At 42.4% G+C, this 13,367-nt stretch overlaps 1 protein-coding gene across 1 annotated transcript in view; it reads left to right on the forward strand.

Annotated features, from left to right (window-relative positions):
* The window catches only part of SLC27A6 (solute carrier family 27 member 6), a 64,762-nt gene that overhangs the window by 17,606 nt on the left and 33,789 nt on the right, over positions 1 to 13,367 (forward strand). The window contains exons 3-5 of the mRNA XM_040415982.1: positions 5,345 to 5,554; positions 7,759 to 7,917; positions 12,416 to 12,540. Of these exons, the coding sequence (XP_040271916.1) occupies positions 5,345 to 5,554; positions 7,759 to 7,917; positions 12,416 to 12,540 (494 nt within the window). The remainder of the gene's footprint in view (positions 1 to 5,344; positions 5,555 to 7,758; positions 7,918 to 12,415; positions 12,541 to 13,367) is intronic.

A 13,367-nucleotide genomic window follows, 5' to 3' on the forward strand; every position in this document is an offset into this window, starting at 1 on the left:
ATCCTAAACTTATAGGTGTCCACTGTAAAGTTCAGACTTGAGCTTTATCTGACCTAGTGGTGGTCTTGATGGTGGATGTCTGAGCCATAGTCCCTTACTTTGCAACAATGTCTGTAAGCGATATTTTGTTGCTTAACGCTGCGTTGTCTCTCAATTGCTTTCTTGAAGATGAATTTTGTTGGTCTCTGGAGAATCCTATATCCTTCCCAGGAGTAAGGGCTCTGGAGTGTACTTCCTCTCCTTTCCCTAACTAGAAAGCAACTTCCTCTCCTCCTCTTGGTAGGAGTGGGCTGGCCCCGTTTCCTGCCAGGAGTGGTCAGCCCTGTTCCTGCCAACCTTTACCAGACATACCTCATCTTCTGGAATGAACGACCATATAACATAAAATGCATACTATAACAATACAAAACTATTTACAATTGCAGGTACCCCAAGGTCTGGGGTAATGCAAATGTACCCATGGCGCAGCTTCCTACTGTCTATAAGCAGTGGTGTAGCTAGAAATGACTGGGCCCCACAGCAAACTTTTGAAAAGGGGGGGCCCCCCTCCCCCAGTAACTTTTTTCGCAACCCCTTCATTTCATGTCTCCCCCATTCCTGTGGCTAGTAAAGATCGCTCTCAGGCCAGGCCCGCCAGCTGTTCCATCCGTTAATTACACGGTCTATATTGTCACTGTATAACATTTCATTGTGTAATACTGTTGAGGGGGCCCTGACAAAATCTTAGTCCTCCTCCTCCTGGATGGGCCCTTTCTGGGTCAGGGCCCCATAGCTACGGCCCTGTCTAGAAGACTGGGTTAACACACAATAGTAGTGAGCAGTCTGGCCAATTATGCACACATTTATTGCAAATTGTTGCAATTTTGTGATAACTGCAGCGCAAAACAGCAGCAATTCAGATTAAAACACTACCATTTTTCTGCTCAGTAATTGGGAGCACAGCACAATACTTCAATGTTTGAACCAAGGCTTACAGATAGATGTACCAGTGGGACCTCTTGGCTATTGGGCCCTTTACATTGCATGTAAGAACCTGAGGTAATGAATTTTCAGCTCACAATTGCTGTCGAAGAGGGCATTATGGGGTGAAGCTATATGATTGGAAGGCATTGGGCCCATATATGTACTTGGACAGTGGCCCACGGTTTTTTGTCTTCCTCTGCAAGGGCATCTGTTGAACACATGTTCTTAAGATTTGATCCACTTTACAGTATTGGATCTGTACAGCACAGTCTTAACTGCTATCCTATGTCTTTTTTATAGATTGTGCAGGCAGCAAAACTAACTGATAACAAACCTCTAAAAATAACGTATGAGCAGCTGTTGAGTGAAGCAAGAACCCTCAATCTACACTGAATATCGCAGGTTGTCTAAGGACTTTGAAGGAAATCTTCAGGCTAAGGCCTCATGCACACGGCCGTTGTTTGGGTCTGCATCCAAGCTGCCAAAACGAGGGCTCGGATGCGGACCCATTCACTTCAATGGGGCCGCAAAAGATGCGGACAGCACTCCGTGTGCCCTTCCGCATCCGTTTCTCCGTTCCGTGGCCCCGCAAAAATATAGCATGTCCTATTCTTGTCCATTTTGCGGACAAGAATAGACATTTCTACAATGGGCCGCCCGTTCCGCAAATTGCGGAAGGCACACGGGCGGCTTCCGTTTGCGGACCGCAAAACACGAACGGTCGTGTGCATGAGGCCTAACTGGATGCATCTGCTAACCGGAGAGGGAATACTGGGCAGGAATAAGCTTGTTTCATGATGGCAGTGTTAAATGTAACCCTTGTGCGCACACTTTTTGTGCTTCTTTCCCTTTTTAAATGGCAGGCTCTGTCATAAAGTGGTTAATTCACAGCAATTCAGGGCCTCAGTCAGGGGATGGCTTTTTTTTTTTTTTTCTCCTCTACTTACTGCCATGCGTTATTCTACTATGAAACTTGTGCATTTCATAAGAGAACTGGAGCCAAAAGTGAGTCTACAAAGTACTGCATGCTGATCATTTGAACCAATTATGCGAAGTAAACATTTCATACTTTATCAGCCTTGCTGTTTTTTGAGGCAAGAGGACACGTTGTCTTTCTAATTTTAAAGGCTGATCAGGGTTGTACCTGATGCTTATTAAACGCGTATTGTTGGGGTATGACCATATAGGACAGGAATGATGTGGCTGAAGCCTGGAACCTAAAGTAACATGCAGTTGATCTGTTTTTTTTTTTTTTTTTTAACTTTTAGGCCTCTTTCACACGGGCGAGTTTTCCGCGCGGGTGCAATGCGTGAGATGAACGCATTGCACCCGCACTGAATCCGGACCCATTCATTTCTATGGGGCTGTTCACATGAGCAGTGATTTTCACACATCACTTGTGCGTTGCGTGAAAATCGCAGCATGCTCTATTTTGTGCGTTTTTCATGCAACGCAGGCCCAATAGAAGTGAATGGGGCTGCGTGAAAACTATCGGGATGGGGACCCGATCTTTATTATTTCCCCTTATAACATGGTCATAAGGGAAAATAAAAGCATTCTGTATTCAGAATGCTAAGTAAAATTGGGCTGTAGGGGTTAAAAAATTTTTATTTTTATTATTAAGCTCACCTTAATCCACTTGTTCGCGCAGCCGGCATCTCTTCTGTCTTCATCTGTGAGGAATAGGACCTTTTGATGACGTCACTGCGTCCATCACATGGTCCATCACATGATCCATTATAATGGTGATGGATCATGTGAGGAGTGTAGTGACGTCAAAGGTCCTATTCCTCACGGATGAAGACAGAAGAGATGCCGGCTGCGCGAACAAGTGGATTAAGGTGAGTTTTTAATAATTTTTTATTTATATTTTTTTAAACCCCTACAGCCCAATTTTACTTAGCATTCTGAATACAGAATGCTATTATTTTCCCTTTTGTATCATTTCCCCTTATAACATGGTTATAATCTACACAACCTTGAAACCAAACCTGAACTTCTGTGAAGAAGTTCGGGTCTGGGTACCACCATTCAGTTTTTTTATCACGCGCGTGCAAAACACATTGCACCCGCACAATAAAAACTGAACGGAACGCAATCGCAGTCAAAACTGACCGCAATTGCGTACCTACTCGCGCGGGTTTGCCGCAACGCATTCCAGACCTTATCCGACACGCTCGTGCGAAAGAGGATTTCAATTGATTAAATGGCTGCATGATTTTGTTGGAAAACATCTGGTTTAGGGTCCATTCACACGTCTGCAAATTGAGGATCCACAAAACACTGACCTATGATAGAAATGCCCATTCTTGTCCTTGATTGCGGACAAGAATAGGACATACACTTTTTTTTTTTTTTTTTTTTTTGGGCCGTGGATCGCAACACAGTGTACTGTCCGCATGTTTTGCGGCTCAATTGAAATGAATGGCACCGCACCAGTTCCGCAAAATTGCAGAACGGATGCAGACCCAGAACAACGGACGTGTGAATGGACCCTTACTTGCTAAACAGTTTGTAATGGCCACATGGTTCTAAAGGCTGAAAAAGCCGTTTCCTGGCAAAATCACGTGGCCACTTAATGATCAGTTAATTCATCTTGGCCACATGCTATTACCGTCTCCACCCTCAGACTCTGTGCACAGCTATGGTCAATATCTCCAGAATAGAGGGGATATTCTGCTGATATATCCAATAACAGTACAGTTGTTGCTCGCGTTGTAAGAACATAATGGAGGAATTTATCAATCCCTGGATGCCAGAATTCTGGCTTCAAAAAGTTACAAATGGGGAGTTTTTTGGGTCTCTTGCGGAAACCTTTTTCAACATTTTGAGCATTGCTCCTTTCAGTGCCACCTACAGATGTGGAGGGAAAAATAACTCCAGTATAAAAACTAACCTCAAATACACCTTTTTTACACAGTTCTGAAAATGTGAAATCCTGCTTTTGTCACATGACCACAGCGGTCAAAATGCAAAAGAAACAGTGATGTACCCTTTGGATTCAGATAAGTCCCCAATGTTACATTAAATTTTCTCCCATTTAACCCCCCCCCCAGTGTATGTGAGAGAATATGCGTTTATGCATCATTCACACGTCAGTGATTGTGAGCCAAAACAGGAGTGGAGCCTCAACAGACATAAGGTAAAGATCTGCACCTGTTCTGTGTTTAGAGCCACACCTGGTTTTGGCTCAAAATCACTGATGGAAATCATTGATCAAAACACTGACATGCAAATGAGGCATTAGGTAATTTATTGAATGTACCTTGAAATGATAGAGGTCAAACGAAAATCAAAGTTAAAGGAGCTACAGCATAAATGACTTATAAAATTACAGCCATAGATAACTTGCATAAGATGCTTCAACAGGCAGACTTCTTTGGGCTCCATGTTGTAGGGGAAAAATACTAGAGTACTGGCAAAAGTGCATTAGGCAGTATGCATAGTAGGAACATAAAAAAAGTGATCGGGCTCCATATCTGTATCCATATCATATACTGTAGATAATGATCCAAAATTAGGGTAGCAGATGTACTTTGTGTCAAGTGTAAACTCTTGCCCCAGTAAACTTCGAGAGCCTCATATTAAGGGGGTTGTCTGGGATTAAATACTAATGACCTGTCATTAATATCTGATTGGTGGGGTCCAACTCCCAGCACCCCCGCTGTTTCAAGGGGAAGCAGCACATGGATGACCTATCCTGAGAATAGGACCTCAGTATTTTAAAGCCAGACTACCTATTTTGAAAAGCTTGTCTGAGCTTTTGATATTGATGGCCTATCAGCAGAGATCCAACTCCCTGCACCCCCACCAATCAAATGTTTACAGAGACCACAACGATGCAGCCTCTTCCTAGATTAAAAACCTCATGCTCATCGGTCACATGGCACAGCTCAGTCCTACTGAAGTGAATGGGCCTGGACTGCAATACCAAGCATGGCTGCTATCTGAAGGATGGCACTGTGCTTGGTAAGCTGCGAGGATGACCTGGGCATCAGTCATCAATATTAAACACCCGGAAAACCTCCCCTTAAAGGTCCATTTCACACATCCGCAAAACACTGACATCGGCGATGTGCGTTCCGCATTTTGCAGACCGCACATCACCAGCACTTAATAGAAAATGCCTAATCTTGTCCGCAATTGCGGACAAGTATAGGACGTGTTCTATTTGTCCGCAATTCCGGATCCAGGCAGCACATCGTGCTGCCACATAGAAATTGAGTCCGCAATTCCGTTACGCAAAATGCGGAACGAAATTGCGGACGTGTGAATGGACCCTTAGGTTATTGGGTGGAAAATGAAGAATGGCAGTATGGTTGGTTGTTTTTTCTTTCTGCTGCTTTTGTATTGATTATGGTTTTTGTTTTTATTTTACAAGATATGCTTGATTCATTGGAAGAAGTCTTGCCAAATCTACAGGAAGACAACATTTCAGTTTGGGTAATGGCTGCAGAAACTACTCTTCCAGGTGTAAATACTGTCTTGGACAAACTGGACACTGTATCTGATGAACCTGTGCCCCAAGAGCTGCGCTTTGTCAGCAGCATAAAAGCTGCAACACTGTTCATTTTCACTTCAGGGACTACAGGTATGAACATATGATGTCCACAAATGGCTTTTTATGTAATGCCTGTTTGTTATATACGGAAACTCTCTAATAAATGAAGCAATTGTCATAATCTGATTTATATGGAAATGAATGAATATTACTGACCATGTCTACAGTTCCTGATATAAATCCACTTTCCATATTTAATTGGGTAATTGTTATAGTTTAGATGTCAGCAGGAAACCACTTTATTATATTTCCTATATACTTAGAGTTGTATGAGATTAAGAAACATAAGAACTCATTTACTAACCAGAAAGTAAGTCATAATAATCCAAATTATACCAAATAAAGGCTTGAAATATCTCGCTTTGCATGTAATGAGTCTATCTCATATGTTATTTTCATCTTTTAAGTTGCATTACAGAAATAAATGACCTTTTGCACAATATTCAAATTTTTCGAGTTTCACCTGTATATTGGCACGTCTAGGTGTCCACTGTAGAGTTGAGACTTGAGCTTTATCTGACCTAGTGGTGGTCTTGATGGTGGATGTCTGAGCCATAGTCCCTTACTTTGCAACAAATGTCTGTAAGCGATATTTTGCTGATAACTCTGTCTTTCCATATTTAATTGGGTAATTGTTACAATTTAGATGTCAGCAGGAAACCACTTTATTATATTTCCTATATACTTAGAATTGTAAGCGAGATTAAGAAATATAAGGACTCCTTTACTAACCAGAAATACGCCTATATTGGACGTATTTCTGGCGCAAATTGCGGTGCAAAGGTCTTTTTCCCCACTCCCGCCTAAAGTGGACATGCCATGTGGGGAAGGGTCGGCAAGATTGTCTCCATTACCATTCTCTATGCCTGGTTTAGGTGTACAAAATGGCCCAAATGTAAGGAATGCTAGGAAGCCTCCTCACATTTTAGAAGTGGCGGTGGATCTGCTGAGGTTATGTAGAGGCAACTCCGGTAGATCCACCACCAGCAGTAGGGTATATTAAGACCGGTGTCTAAAATGCTGGTCTTAATAAATGACATGCCCCCCCCCCCCAATAGTTTTGTCCAGAACCAGTTCCACGCTTGTCTGAGTTTGGTATTAATGTTCAGGCCTATTCATTTAAAGGCGTTTTCCGAGATATGCTAACTGATGAACTGGCCTCTGGATAGGCCATCAGTATCTGATCTGTGGCCGTCCAAAGCCCAGGACCGTGGCCGATTAGCCTAGGCGATGTGACCTCCCATTTATTGGTCACATGGGCTAGGTGCATCTTGGGCCCCACCCCATTGAAGGTAATGAGGCTGTGATGCCAAGCACTGCCAGTATACAATGTACAGCGGTGTGCTGAAAGGACGCGGCATCACTGAGTGCCGGTGGCTTCTCAAACAGCTGATCGGCGGGAGTCCTGGGTGTCAGACAACCACCAATCGGGATACTGATGACCTATCCTAACCCCTGAAGGGAACAGTGTATGGAAGCTGGCAGTCATGTTTTAGACTTTTATAACTTTAATTTTATGGCCAATTATGTTTGTTTTTTACAGCGGATAGCGTCCTCCTGCACTTCAGCTTTTGTGAAACTACAGCTCAAAGCATGTACTCTCTCTAGGCTGTCCTCAGAACACTGTTCTAAAACAGCCTAGGGAAGTACTTAAAGGGTTTTCGTCACTTCAGCAAATTTAAACTTTCGCTACATAATAAATGCTAATACAAGGCACTGGATTAATTTTTCCTTCATATTATACACTGCTCATTTCCATGGTTACGACCACCCTGCAATCCATCAGCAGTGGTCGTGCTTGCATACTATAAAAAAAGCACCAGCCTATGTGAGCTGCAAAGGTGCCGGTCACCAGAGAGACTGGCATATTTTTTTTTTTCTCATAGTATGCAAGCACGACCAACACTGCTGGATTGCAGGGTGGTCGTAACCATGGAAACAAGCTGTGTATAATGTGATGGTAAAATGAAGCCAGCCAGAAAATGAAGCAATATGGACAATCACAATACATTAGTAAGAGCCTTGTATTAACTTTCTCTACATGATAAATGCCATTTCCTGAAGTGAGACAACCCTTTTAATACATTCTAAGCTCTGTAAAGGATTTATGGGAAACATAAGTACATTTTGGATTTACAGTTATGTCATATGATATTGATTTACATAAATGTTGCATTTCTAAATGGAGTATCATCTGCCACTTTTCTATTAGAAATTTTTCTTATTTTTCACAGGTTTGCCTAAAGCGGCTGTTATTAGCCAGCTACAAGCACTGAAAGGGGCTGCTGGCATATGGGCATTTGGGGGCACCCCGGATGACATAGTATACATCACTCTACCTTTGTATCATAGTGCTGCTTCTCTCATTGGGATTGGTGGATGTGTTTATCTAGGTACGGTTAATTTATTTATTTTTCACTTTACAAAGTGTGTTTTCTAAAATAAAAAAAAATAAAAAAAAAAAATATATATATATATATATAACCTAATCACCTAACCCAGTGATTGCTAACCTCCAGCTGTGGTGAAACTACGACTCCCAGCATGCTCAATTTCATTTCTATGGAGTTCTGAGAACAGCCAAGCAAGTGTGCATCCTGGGAGTTGGTTTTACTACTGCCGGAGGTTAGCCATCACAGTCCTAACCTATGTGTGTTCTCCTCCCTGACTGCGAACAATACATACATTGTATACAAAGGACAATGTGTGGCTGCAGTGGGGAAAGCCTCTGCATACAGCAGATCCATACATTGTATAGACATGGAAGACCCTCTCTTGTGGATTGGAGCATCATGTTTACAAGTGCATCAGTGGGCGCCACTGGGAGGCCGCTATGGGTATGGCCACACAGTCAATTTTTCTGATGCAATTTTGGGAGCCCAAAACAGGAGTGAATTCAGAAAAGAGGAGTCGTATCTGTCCTTTTACATGTTCTCTCCTTTTATACACTCGTGGTTTTGGCTATCAAAAGGAACCTGAAAGTGTACCTTTTTACCCTTATTTGTCAAAAATAAGACCAAGAACAAGAAAGCTGTATGAAGACAAGCCAAGTCCCAAACAATCCATTTAAGGACATTTATTTTCTTTCCGTGTCCGGACAAGGATAAGATTGTAACGCAAAATACGGAATGCAGATGGACATCATCCATTTTATTTTTTATGCGTATCTGTGTTTTGCAGACCACAAAATGCATATGGCCGTGTGCATGAGCGCTAATGTGGCTGTGTATATTACAAACGTATGTATATTATAAAAGATTTATTAGAAAAGTGTGTGTGTCTCCCAATCCGCTGCCAAATTCAAAGGGAATGTTGGAATTTAACATGACCAATCTAAGCTGCTGCTAAACATGTGCTGCTGTGGGTTTTATTTCTTTTCCAAACTTTTATAGCGCTGACCTATTCTGTAGTGCTTTACAGACATTGTCATCACCTACTGTCCCAGTGGAGCTGACAATCTAAGTTCCTATCAGTATTTCTTTGGAGTGTGGGAGTACCCGGAGGAAACGCACACAAACACAAGGAGAACATACCAACTCCATGCAGATGTTATCCTTGGTCAGATTTGAACCTAGGACCCCAGCGCTGCAAGGAAACAGTGCTAACCACTGAGCCACTGTGCTAGTTTTAATTACATGCCACCCTCTTAATGGAAATTCACACTGAATCCCACTGATGACACTTTGTGGACATGTCTGAGCAACTGTTTTAAAATGATTTCACCCTAGAAGATAAGAAATAGCAATATATTAATAAGATACCAGAACTGCAGCCAATCTGGGGTTATGAGGTGTCACCTCTCCTCCTGACACGTCTATTTTAGCATCTACTTGCACTCCCCATGTAATAACAAGCCTGGAGCATCTATGAATAAATGTTGTGCCATTACCTTTTTATTCCTGTTTGATGTTAGGATGAGATACCAGCAGTTGGCAATAAAGGCCTAGATGGGTGTTACCAGTCTGACACTGGCAGCGCTAACTGGATAGTATCAGACAGTGCAGGGACACAGTGTACCTGATGACACCCATCTGGACTTTCATTGCAAATTACTAGTAATTCACGCCTAACTTCTAGCAGGAAAAATGAATAAATGGCACATCGTAGAGTCATTAAAATAGGTGCTCCAGAATTGTTACATGGGGAATGTAAGTAGTTACTAAAACCGATATACGGCTCCTCTTGAAAGGAAACCTGTTGCTATGAAAATGCAAAATCTGCAGGCAGCATGTTCTAGAGCAAGAAGAGCTGAGCAGATGGATTCTGGGCTCTGAAGTCAAGGAGACGGTCCTATCGGTGACTGCCAGCTATCTCTGTATACACAGTCATAGAGGGCAGGCTGTCGGTCACTGATAGGACCATCTCCTTGACTTCAAAGGCCAGAATGAGCAGGAATTTAAATGAATAAAATACAAGTTTTTATTGACACGTCCCACAAAGCGATCAATCTGCTTAGCCTCTCCTGCGCTGATATACTGCCTTCAGATCAGACAATGTTCAATGTGACAAGTTCCCTTTAAAAAATAAAAAAAAATTTCCGAAGAGCTTTTGATGTCATCGGTGGGGTTCTGAGTGCTGAGACCCTGACTGCTGAAATGAGGAGTTTAAAAAGTCCTCACACAGAATACAGCTTCTCCTCGCTGCTTAAGACAGTCTGAAGACTGCTTCATAGTAGTGATGAGCAAGCACCAAAGTATGCGGGTGTTCGGCCCGAACACATTGCTATATTCGTGCGCTCGGCCGAGCACCCGAGTATAATGGAAGTCAATGGGAGACAACCAGGCACCCCCTGCTTGGAAGAGAAGAGGGTGTCTGGTTCATAAAAATAAAAAAAAGTTTGAAATTTGATGGAAACGCCACCAAAATGGTTTGGAAACCGCATTAAGAGGATGGCTGGATGCATCTTGGACTTCTATTGTACAACATACAATAGACAACCACACAAAGGCTATATGCCAAAAGCCAGGTATGTGCAAGCCATCAATCTATCCATGAGATGGATAACAGCCAGCATACCTTACAATGGCAGTCTTGTGCACTGAGATATATTCCAAACCAGCTCTCATCTGACTGAGAACCAGTAAACCTCAGTTATTTTGCATCTGTTGGATGGCTTGGGTGGACCTGCACATCTAGATCAATATCATTAGGGAGACAAAAAGTTTTCCGATTGTCCTACTTCATAGACTTTCTAGACTTCAACAGTACTTCTAATCTCTATCTCCTATACATTGGGCTAACAGCAACATACAGTATACCAAACGCAAAGATGTATTTTTGGCAGTCCACCAGAACATCAGAGTCTCTGCACAAAAGAGGGGTTGTACCCACTCTGCCTGGTAGGACAAGCCATGCTCTGTATGCTGGTGTCATTGAGTGCTTTGTATATATTATATTGCTCTTTACTTCATATACTTAAAGGGGTTGTTTAAAGCCTGCTCAAAACAACAAAATCTAGTAAAATAAAAACTGAAACCATCCACTGCTACCATTCCAGTCCTCTTCTCCAGTCTGTTTCTGCAGAGTTGATGTAGTCATATATACCATGTGACCGCAGCAGTCAATCACTGGGCTCACTGCTGAGACTAGTGTTTGGTTTTAAGCATGTCACCACTGCAGCCACGTAAACCAACACCATCGCAGAGACCTGAAGCTGCAGTGCTGGAAATGGCAGGAGAGTTGGGCTACTTTCACACTAGCGTTAATATTTTTCGGTATTGAGATCCGTCATAGAGTCTCAATACCGGAAAACACTTACGTTTTGTCCCCATTGACAATGAATGGGGACAGAACTGAATGCTCCAAAATGCATTCTGTTCCGTTTGGTTGCATTCTCATACTGGAGAGCAAGCCACAGCATGCTGCAGTTTGCTTTCTGTCATGGGAAAGCGGAGCAAGACCCACAATGCAAGTCAATGGGGACGGATCCATTTCTGAAGCAATAGAAAACTGATCTGTCCATTGACTTTCAATGGAGTTCATGACGGATCCGTCTTGGCTATGTTAAAGATAATACAACCGGATCCGTTCATAACGGATGCAGATGGCTGTATTATCAGTAACGGAAGCGTTTTTGCTGAACCCTGCCGGATCCAGCAAAAACACTGGTGTGAAAGTAGCCTAAGGCCTCATGCAAACGACCGTTTTTCGGGTCCGCATCCGAGCTGCAGTTTTTGTAGCTCGGGTTCGGACCCATTCACTTCAATGGGGCCGCAAAAGATGCGGACAGCACTCCGTGTGCTATCTGCTCCCATTGCTCCGTTCCGTGGTCCGCAAAAAAATATAACCTGTCCTATTCTTGTCTGTTTTTTGCGAACAAGAATCGGCATTTCTACAGAGGGCCACCCGTTCCGCAAATTGCAAAAGGCACACGGGCGGCTTCCGTTTTTTGCGAATCTGCGGTTTGCGGACCACAAAAAAAGGAATGGTTGTGTGTATGAGGCCTAAGGCTAGTAAAGCTATCCTGCAGCCTGTTCCTCTGCCTGATGGCTTTACTGCAGGTGTTTCTAACTGTTAAGTATAACTTTTATTATTTGATTATATTTAGTGGTTTCAAAGTACTCGGGCTAATCCTTTTTTAATATTACCTTAATTGGAGCAGAAAACGCTAGACTTTCGCTAGTTTTTAGCACATTACTTGTCAGTACACTGTTACAGCTCAGAAATGCCTTCCAGGTATAATTTTCAGTCTCCACTGTCTCCTAAATGAATTGCCAATGAGTCCTTAGGCCTAACAGGTGGTGATAACCTAATTTCTTTATTACGGTTCCATTGCCTCAAAGCTTAGGTGTGCTCATTAATATACATTTTATGCCATGTACAAGAACTTTTAAGAGCGCAGCCTCATGTCTCCATTTAACCTGATTTTACTATTTTATGTATACTGAACAGGATCAACATGTGTATTGAGAAATAAGTTCTCGGCAAGCAAATTTTGGGATGACTGCAAAACGTATAAGGTTACAGTATTTCAATACATTGGGGAGCTCTGCCGATATTTATGCAAACAGCCTGTGGTAAGTCTGCAATTTAACTATTTACCCATTTTAGACATTTAAATAGCATCCATCAGTAGGATAACCTCCTATTAAACCAGGAATACATCCTGGTAGGGTTGATTCTGCTTAATAAAATGATACCTGCCTTGTGAAAATCAGTAGCCACATTCTTGAAGATACCTTTATTTCATTCTTTATGGAAATGAGGGCTTCAGTGCACATCAGCTACTCAGCTTTCCAGTCCTAGGTGTGGTCCTTGGTGCACTGAAACTCTTGTTTACATGTCGTCCACATTGTGAAAAATCAGTGGTGGACTTCATTTTAAAATACTACTAACTCTTTAAAACAATATAAAAAAGAAAATAAAATAAAAAAAGACAAAGGGGCTAATACAGTGTATGTGTACTACTGCTTGTACTAGTATTGTTGCTTTTGGTACTATGGCTGGTACTGAGTGTAAATAATACTGCCAATAGCATTGGTACTATGGTTGGTACCATAATGCCTCATGCACATGACTGTGGAAAAAAAAAACGTCCGTTAAAAACGGACACAGTCAGTTTTTCATGGCCATTTTGCATCATGTGTGCATCCATTTTCTGGCTGTGTGTCCGTTTTTAATGTCAGTTTTGGATCAGTTTTTCATGTCCCTTTTTAAAGGGGTTGTCCAAGTTATATTTATTGATGACCTATCCTCAGGATAGGTCATCAATATCACATCGGCTGGGGTCGGACACCGGCACCCCCGCCGATCAGCTGTTTGTATAGAAGCGATCCGTACCATTGAAATGAATAGGACGGCTTGGGTGTAATTACACCTGCTCACCACTACAGATGCAACGGCG

Source organism: Bufo bufo, chromosome 2, assembly GCF_905171765.1.
Source record: "Bufo bufo chromosome 2, aBufBuf1.1, whole genome shotgun sequence".
In the NCBI taxonomy this organism is placed as follows: Eukaryota; Metazoa; Chordata; class Amphibia; order Anura; family Bufonidae; genus Bufo; species Bufo bufo.